This window comes from Pseudochaenichthys georgianus, chromosome 9, assembly GCF_902827115.2.
Source record: "Pseudochaenichthys georgianus chromosome 9, fPseGeo1.2, whole genome shotgun sequence".
Classification (NCBI taxonomy): Eukaryota; Metazoa; Chordata; class Actinopteri; order Perciformes; family Channichthyidae; genus Pseudochaenichthys; species Pseudochaenichthys georgianus.
Genome location: NC_047511.1, coordinates 47,164,370 through 47,174,046, shown reverse-complemented (window position 1 = coordinate 47,174,046; position 9,677 = coordinate 47,164,370). Strand labels below are relative to the sequence as shown.

The 9,677-nt window shown below is 41.2% G+C and overlaps 1 protein-coding gene across 1 annotated transcript; it reads left to right on the top strand.

The window, feature by feature from the left end:
- Positions 1–542: 542 nt before the first annotated feature.
- LOC139434521 (zinc finger and SCAN domain-containing protein 5B-like) lies at positions 543–8,846 on the top strand. The gene is made up of 2 exons (XM_071204469.1): positions 543–1,019; positions 7,123–8,846. The coding sequence occupies exons 1-2, from the start codon at positions 770–772 to the stop codon at positions 8,166–8,168; spliced, it is 1,296 nt and encodes a 431-aa protein (XP_071060570.1). The 5' UTR covers positions 543–769; the 3' UTR covers positions 8,169–8,846.
- Positions 8,847–9,677: the final 831 nt, after the last annotated feature.

The following is a 9,677-nucleotide window of genomic DNA, read 5'->3' as shown; positions in this document are numbered from 1 at the left end:
AGCTCCAGTATATGAATATGTTTGGTGTGTTTTTTAGGTATATTTGTTATTGACCGAGTAAACGCTTTTATTTTGAAGGCAGTTTTTACAGGCCTCTACCGTAATGCATAGGATATTCGCGCACCGCAATACAACGTGCGGGCTGGCTTGACTGTGTTTTCCGAAGTGGGGGCTGGCTTGACCACAGTCTGTTTACCCAGTGTTTCCTGACATGAAACGGTTTATTTCACCTTGCTATGTGTTTTTAATGTATATTAAAAAACGGGGATATTTCCGTGGACAGATTCAACCGGTGACAGGCCAATACAAACGGGGACTGTTCCCGGAAAACGTGGACGTCTGGTCACCCTAACTTACAGCTACAATAGGCATGAATTTAATACAGCTCCGGCGATTGAAATGCTATTTGAGTGAAACAACGTAAATACAGTGGTATAATTCCACAACAAGTGATGATAGGATGATATGGTGATACACACTCTTGTACAGTAGGTGGCGGTATGCACATTCAAGTTGTTTGCAGTCCGCCAAAAACCAAGAGAAGAAGAAGGAGACCCTGGATCCATGTGGCGTCTCGTCGCTACGGTTCTCTCTCTCTGTGTTCCAGATAAAGTGTGTGTGAGCTCCAGCAGTACTGATCCATCATCCGTGTGTCTGGATAGACCTCTGGATGGACTCTGTGCTCTTTTTTCTGGAGCGTTTACCTCGGACTATAGGAGCTAGCTTAGCATGCTAGCATGTTAGCAACACTAGTCAGATTGAGAGTTTGATGGAGAGAGAAACGGTGTGTTTAACGGAGTTTGCAGGAAAAGGTGATCTAGTAAACATGAGTAAAGTCCAAATGCTGCTGTCGTTGAAGAAGCAGCGACTCACTGCTGCTGCTGAAGAGATATTTGCTCTATTTGAAAAAACGATAGCAGAGCTCGAGGAGGAGCTGTCTCTTTCCAAAGAGGAGAACGAGAGACTCCATAAACTACTGGACGCTGTTTTACAGCCTCAGCTTCGGATACACAGAGCAGGTCTGTACCCTTTACTCTTAATTAACACTTTAAACATTTTATTATCACATCAATAACACTTTAGACTCTTTCATAGCACTTCAGACCAGGGTTTGAGTTATAAACTGAGCTATATGGGGGTCTAAAACGAACACACACACACACACACACACACACACACACACACACACACACACACACACACACACACACACACACACACACACACACACACACACACACACACACACACACACACACACACACACACACACACACACACACACACAAGACCGGGACAATAAGTCAGGCCGGGAATTATACACTTCTTTTGTGCCATTTTGCTTTTTTTACTGCAGGGTTGCCAACTTTGGGTACCTGGCTGGAGTGAGATTTTGATATCATGGGTTTAATTACACATGCCAGCGCACTAAATGACTGCTATTGTGTCAGTAGCGGGACCTTAGCATATGATATACAATACAAATACACAATATTGGACACAGACTATAAAGGACACAACGTTTCATTCACTAATGAAAGTCAAACACGTGTTTGTTTCCACTGTTTTATTGTGTGCATAGGCCTGTCGCGATAAGTAATTAATTGACTTATCGTACGATAAATAAAAATGAACTCCATAACTTTTCTGACCTCGATAAATTGCCATTTACATGAGGATGTGACTAGCAGTTTGAAAGGATGTACTTGAATTATTATTATATATTATCATTATGTCAGTGGTCTAAAATGGTCATACAACGGTGCCGACAATATCATCATTTATCGCAATAATTTCCGGGAAAATGTATCCAACAAAATTAATTATCGTGAGAGGCCTATGTGAAACACACAGACACAAACAAATCTACAGACTTACTCCAAACTGTCAAATATATTAATTAACGCACTCTCACTCTCATATACTCTTTGACTCTATTTTGGCCTAGTAGAACAATAAGCAGCAGACTTTTACTTTTTATCATTTCTACTGGATCTTATATCTGTGCAATACCGGTCGGGGATTGACCAACCGGCTCCCACTGCTCTGCTGTCTGTTAACGTTGTTAAGAGTGGTGGGGGCGGGGAGGGAGCGGATCGACAGCTTGAGCAGCTGTCAACTCAACATTGTAAATAACCAACCAAAAACGATCGCAGGTTCATCTTGTTTTTCTTTGTTTTTGGCGTGAGAATAGTTTGGGCAGCGTGAGATTGAGAGTGAAAGCGTGTGTCACACGCCAGATGCGTGAGAGTTGGCAACCCTGATTTACTGGTGAATATTTACAGCGTTGCTGCCCATAGTGATAGCCGTATAGTTTAAATCCACTACCCACAAATAAACATATGGACATGGGTTACTATTTGGACCTCAAATCCTCTAGGGGGGTCCGGGGGCGTGCTCCCCCGGTAAGATTATTATTTTTTAATGTTGGAGTTAAATGCATCAATCGGATGCACTTTGAGGGTGAAATAAAGAGACTAGATCTATGGAAACACCAGTGGCGTCGCCTGGCGTGGGCAATGTTTTTTCTGTAGCCCCGGACAATTCTCCCTCAATAATATAATACATTAACCGTGCTTTACGTGAACTTCATAATGACACAAGAGAGGATGGCAGAACTGTAATTTCCCATGTTCGGTGAATGCAACAGAGGCATGACACCAGACCAATCAGAGAGTTGCATGGAAATAAACGTTTGCTTGTGTCATTCAAGCTCGGCTCTGTGTGTGTGTGGCAATAGCGCATTTAGTGTGATTGAGAGAGAGAGGAGAGAGAGGGACCGGTGCCAGCAGGGACCGTGTTGTTAGCATCTGGTTAGCTAGCTGCACTAACGGACATAAGGAGCTGTTTGTTCCACAACAAGCTGGAGGAGGGTCCTCTCCTCTCATACTGAGAGACTCAGGTGAGCTAAAGGACTCTCTGAGTGTTTAGATCAGGGCTGCCCAACCAGTCGATCGCAAGATGTGTCTAAAAATAGAACAACAATATTCTGTTTTAATGTTAATGTCCTATAACATAATCTTCCTGTGCCAGAATAATGCACTTGAACGCATCAACACTTTGTGATTGGCCGGCGTGACTCCATGTGTCGGGCGTGGTTGGTGGGCAGTGGGCACTATTTCATTGACGTTTTACGTGTCAACAGGAGTGACGGTCCGCACACACACAAGACCGCAATTATGGCAGAAGCAAAAAAGCCCAAAATATATAATTTTCACTCCGAGTGGGAGGATGATTATTTTTGTATCTATTCGAATTCAAAGTCCATCTGTCTCATCTGCAATGCGAGCGTGGCTTTATCGAAGAAGGGTAATTTAGGAGCGGCATTTCAAAACAGTGCACACACGCTACGAGACGGAATTCCCTCCTAATTCCATGGGAGCCTGCCTGCAGACCTCCACTCTCAGGACAGTTCCGGTGCAGGCTGCACTCTCAGGACACCTCCACTGTCAGTACAGGAAGTGACGATTCTGACGAACAAGTTTTTTTTCCCGCCCACCGAAGGGCTCGTTTGATGGGAGTTTTCAAATCACAATGGAGACTCATCACGGAGGTGATAATAGATAATTAAACAAAAGCCAGAGAGAAAAAGTGAGTTTTAAGTGTTGATTCAAAAAACCCCAGGGTCTGGGCCGACCTCACATGGAGGGGCAAAGTATTCTAGAGCCTAGGGCCAGCCGCTGCGAAAGCTCGATGCCCTCGGGTTTTGAGCCTGGTCTTAGGCACTATCAACAACAGCTGATCAGCCGACCTTAAGGCTCTGCCTGGGGTGTAGCGATGGAGGAGTTTGGCTATATAGGCAGGAGCCAGCCCATTTAGGGCTTTAAAAACAAATAAAAGGAGTTTAAAATCTATTCTGAACCGAACTGGAAGCCAGTGCAATGAGGACAGAATTGGGGTCACGCTTTTTATGGCCAGTGAGAAGACGTGCAGCTGCATTCTGAACTAGCTGGAGGCGTCTAATTGAGGCCTGGTCCATACCCACTAGTGCTGGGGGGAAACGATTATTTCGAAAACGATTAATCGGGCGATTATTTGATCGATTAGTCGACTAATCTAACGATGATTTTTTCTGTTGTTCAATTCATAAAAAACGTAATGTAAAAAAAAATGTAAAAAACATTTATTTCACGATACTGTGTCTCAGGGGATCTTAATATTTAACAAACTATTAATGTTTTATACCAGATTAACGGAAATAATCTCAGCTAACTGACGATACAAACCATGTTTACCAAAACAAAACACAAGTCTCATAAGAAGCATCTAAATGACCCATGAGCGAAAAATGCTAACGGACATTGGCACAGAACTCAAGATAAAAGTACCCTTATTACTTATCGTAGCTGCACATACAAGATATCCGATTAAAGCTGAGACTCCACAGATTATGTAGGTATATAGTATCATCACTGAGTGATCCGGAGTCGAGACAGGGGAAGCAAATACAGTCATCACAACACGTACCTTTACAGAGCTTCTAGGGAGATCGTCTCACCACCGTACCTGTCAATCTGATCAAAAGACGTGTTCAATGGCATTAAAATGAGAAAAAACGCGGCTGAATCGGTTAATCCATAGGTTTTTAACGTCTATGTATAAAAAAATGATTGAATTTATAATCCATAATTCCATTTTTATGTAAAAATCGGAGAGCAAATGCTAGCTGCTAATGGTAGCCACCACAGCTAGCTGCCGCTTTAAATGTTCCAACATAGCCGTTGTGCTTGTGTGATATGCCAACTCCATTTGGCAAAGACTGCAAATGACAATATCTTTGCGTTTTGGACTAACTTTAAAATATTCCCATGCTTTTGAAGACCTAGGGCGAGATGTTTTCGTTTGAGGGCTTCGTGCGCAATCCTGTGAGGAGGAGGTGGTAGCCATTTCAGTCTCCATTGTGTTTGAAGTGCGATTGCGAACTGCTTGTTGCTTTGTTTACACACCCACGTGTGTGTAGCGACGCGTCGACGTGGAAATATGTCGTCGACGATATTTTGAAGTCGACGCGTCGCTACAGCACTAATACCCACATACAGCGCATTGCAGTAATCCAATCTCGCGGTAACAAAGGCGTTAATAACCCTTTCTAGGTCTTTAAAAGATAAAAACGACTTGGTCTTAGCCAATAGTCGTATTTTGAAAAAGCAGGTCTTGACTACAGTGCTAACCTGCTTATTAAATGTAAAGGCGCTGTTGAAGGTCACACCAAGGTTCATGACAGAGGGGAGAATATTTGTATTGAGGGAGCCCAGAATATCAACCGGGGAGACTGTTGGTTGGGCTCCAAAAAAGATGACCTCGAACGCGACATCGAACGTAGCGTGCGCATTCTAAAAAATAGCTCACAGATGGTGAGCAGGTACCGCGGTTTTGAACTACAGTATTGAATTTGACAGAAAACAACAAAGAAACGCCAGCAGAAGAATAGTCTAATGAGTTGGGTGAAAAAAAAGACAGGAGATGTGAGTTGGTTTATTCAGTAAATTAGCTCAGGATAATTGGATGTTCTGTCTACACCTGTTGATGTGAGGCTAATGCAGGATTTGCTAGCTTGATGCTACCGGCATTTAGCGGCAATGACTCAACAAATTGCCTCTTAAAATGTATCGTCAGCAATGTATGACAAGCAGACTGCTTGTTTAATGTTAGACTCACACCAATAGCTCAATATGATCATAACACGATTGCTTTTATATCAGAGATCAGATGAGGTGGAGCTGCCTCCAGCAATAGAGGATGAGGCAGAGAGAAGCAGCAGCAGCAGCAGCACAGGGTTGCAGCAGGTATGTTATATGCTGTAGTCAGGTGATTTAAATGTATCAATGAAAGGAAGAAGTGTAGGCTACATGATAAGAAGGGAATACAGTTTGAATAAAAGTAATACAAATGTACAAATACTTTGTTAATGTATGATATCAATAACAATAATCCACAGCTCCTCTCTCTGATCCAGAGGATAAAAAAAATAAAAAATTCAAAAAGAAGTTTCGGGGAACCCCCCCAACGGTTCATACTTAGGATACATTCAAAGTTCTTGACATTTTCCGGATCGACTAGCCTTAATTTCTTAAAGTGATGATGGATGGTCGTTTCTCTTTACTGGGTTGAGTGGTTCTTGCCATAATATGGATTACAACAGCAGTCAAATAGGGCTTTCCACCGTGCACTAACCCTACCTCTGCACAACACAACTGATGGTCTCAAACACCTTAAGAAGGCAATTCATTCCACAAATTGACTCTTAGCAAGGCACACGTGTTAATTGAAAACCTTTCCAGGTGTCTACCTCATGAAGCTGACTGAGAGAAACCAAGAGGGTGCAAAGCTGCCATCAAGGCAAAAGGTGGCTACTTTGAAGAATCTAAAATAAAAATCACATTCTTGATTTTTTTTTTTTACTTTTTTGTTAACTAGATAATTCCATATATGTTCTTACATAGTTGTGATGTCTTCAGTATTAATCTACAAAGTAGAAACAAATTAAAATAAACAAAAACCATTGAATGAGAAGGTGTGTCCAAACTTTTGACTGGTACTGTATATAAAAAAACACAAATGTTACTATGTAGCAGGTTCCCTCATCTATAATCATTTATACAAGTGCAACTTTGAATGTACAGCAGTAAAATGCAACATACTAAATAATCAAGAAACATCATAAATGAAACACTGATGGGGAACATTTTACTGCACCATCATTACTATTACATAAGAAGGTGCTGTAAAATGTTCTGATGATACTTGCATACTTTTACTTAAATAAGGTTAGAATGCAGGATTTTTATTTGTAACAGAGTATTTTCATTCTATATTGTAGGCGTAGTGTATCAGTGAACAATGCCAAATACAATTTATTGTTTACATTGCAGCTAGTGCTACGCCAGAAGAAAAAAAAATACCTTTTTAATTTCTAACTGGAAGTGAAAAGGGGCTGGGCTACAGAAGGTGGATTGAGCCAACACAAACACACAATAGATGGGACTAAGAAAGATAATATGAAAGTATAAAAACAAAGGCATTAATTAGGGCTGCAAAATGTCTCCCGTTGGAATGGTGATTAGATTTTTAAATGCTAACACTTAACAGTTTTTCCAACTGTGTGTTTCCCATTTCCTGCAGATGTCCAGCTGTCGGTGGTGGTTAAAAAACAGGTTCTCCCTGACCAGCAGGAGTGGAGCACCAGTCTGAACCAGGAGGAGCCAGAGCCCCCCCAACACATTAAGCAGGAACAGGATGAACTCAGGATCAGTCAGGAGGGAGAGCAGCTTCAGGAGCTGGAGGAGGCTGATATCACCAAGTCCACTTTCACTCCTGACCCTGTGAAGAGTGAAGATGATAAAGAGAAACCTCAGTCCTCACAGCCTCATCAAAGACAAACTGAACACATGGAAACAGAAGCTGATGGAGATGACTGTCGAGGACCAGAACCAGCCAGAAACTCAGATCCAGAGAGCAGTTTACAACCAAAGACTGAGGACAACACTGGAGACTCTTCTGAACCTGACACTGGAGACTCTTCTGAACCTGACACTGAACACAGTGCTGATTGGAAAGAGACCAGAGAACCTGCATCAAGCTCAAACTCATTGAAAAATAGACATGAATCTGTCAGTGATCCACGACATAGTGCTGAAAATAAACCATTCAGCTGCTCAGTCTGTAAGAAAGCTTTTTCACAGAGTGGACATTTAAAGGAACACATGAGAATACACACAGGAGAGAAACCCTTTAGCTGCTCAGTTTGTGTGAAAGCTTTTTTACGGAGTGGAAATTTAAAGGCACACATGAAAATCCACACAGGAGAGAAACCCTTTAGCTGCTCAGTCTGTAAGAAAGCTTTTGCAGAATATAGAGATGTAAATCGACATATGAGAGTCCACACAGGAGATAAACCCTTTAGCTGCTCAGTTTGTACCAAATCTTTTGCATTTAATGGAAATGTAAAGACACACATGAGAATCCACACAGGAGAGGAACTATACAGCTGCAATGTCTGTGACAAAAGATTTAAATGGTGTAGTCTTTTCAAAAGACACAAGTGTGTTGGTCGTCAGTCCTCACATCTTAATGATATTCAAACAGAGGATAACGGAGAGGCAGAGCCTCCAATCAGCAGCTCAGCTGAACACATGGAAACAGAAGCAGATGGAGAGGACAATGAATAAGTCTTATGACAGTTCACACATGAGAACAATCTGTCTGACTGGATTAACATTGTTGCACAACATTCATATAAGACTTAAATGATCTCCATCTTTATCAACATCAGTGGACAATATGTTTAATGTTTTTGTCATACTGATTTTCTGATTTATATGTTAACCACTGACTGACCATTTTATTTTGGATTGAGTGCTCCAAGTTTCTATATAGAGATAAAGGATGATTTGATGTTTTGTTCTTTATTTCTAAATGTGTTGTATCATTGCTATCCTGTTAATGATTCCTGTTTTACATAAATGTACCTGTTTGTAGCAAGTGTATCAGCTGTAATTAAATGAGTGATATTCAGAAGAACTAGGAACGACTATGGAGCTGAATGTGTGTGAAAAATACAACTGAAACCAGGTATGCGTTACAAAATAGTTGTATTCAAGATAACAAGTTCATTCAAATTCACATGATTATTTTTCAGGGGCCCAGTAAAGGCAAAAGACAACAAAAGAAAAGCTTCCGGGGTAAAGTTCATTAATTTCCGTTTAATCCTACTTCACCATGTGGCAGGGAGGATAGGTTTATAATCTTAGCTCGCCATCAAGGTCCATGAAAGGTCATCAGGTGCGGCAAGCACCTGGCAAAAGCAAATATATCCAAACAAAAAACCTGACCTGTAAAAGGTCACAAGGAATAATTAGTATCTTCCCTTTGCGCATTTAAATACAAATAAATCTCTTAAATAAAATAAATACATCTCTTGTATAATACATCTCATAAATACATTCCTGGTTTAATAAATCTCTTAAATAAAATAAATTAATTTCTGGTTGTACAACATTTCTATATCCATTTCTATACAAAACATTAATCTGTTTACATTCAGCCAGTAAACAACAAAGCAATACCTCAGGGCTGATAGCCAAAAGCCCACAAGGTTACACTTAAAGTAATTGGGATCATCAAGACCCATGCATAAGGTATTTCTACTAGCAATACTATTAGCATGCTAACCGCTAGCTTAGCAGCTAACGAGAGCTATCTCAATGTAGATTTCCTATTGAAAATGCTAACCGCTAAGCTAGCGGGCACATTCCGGGCATTTTTCAATAACATTACACATTTTAAATACATTCTACCAATACAAGACTCACCGCTGATTGCAGCAATTGTCACCAAAACGTTAATCTGTTTAGGAATCGTGGAGGAATCCCTGTGTGTAGTATGTAGCATCAATGTAGCAACCAGCATCACAACAGACCAGTAAAGGATACTGAAGTGACCTGGCTGCCATTTATACTGAGCTACGGAAGCCTGCTAGGATTGAACCTGGGTTACATGTTATCTGATTTTTTTTGCTTCTGTAACTGTAAGGGATAAGGGACTTCTGGATAGGGGTTGGACTCTATTCTTCTCCGGGGTTGCTCAAGGTGTGAGGCGCTGGGCGGGTGTGGGGATACTCACAAGTCCCCGGTTAGGTGTTTCGTTGTTGGAGTTTACCCCAGTGGACGAGAGGGTCG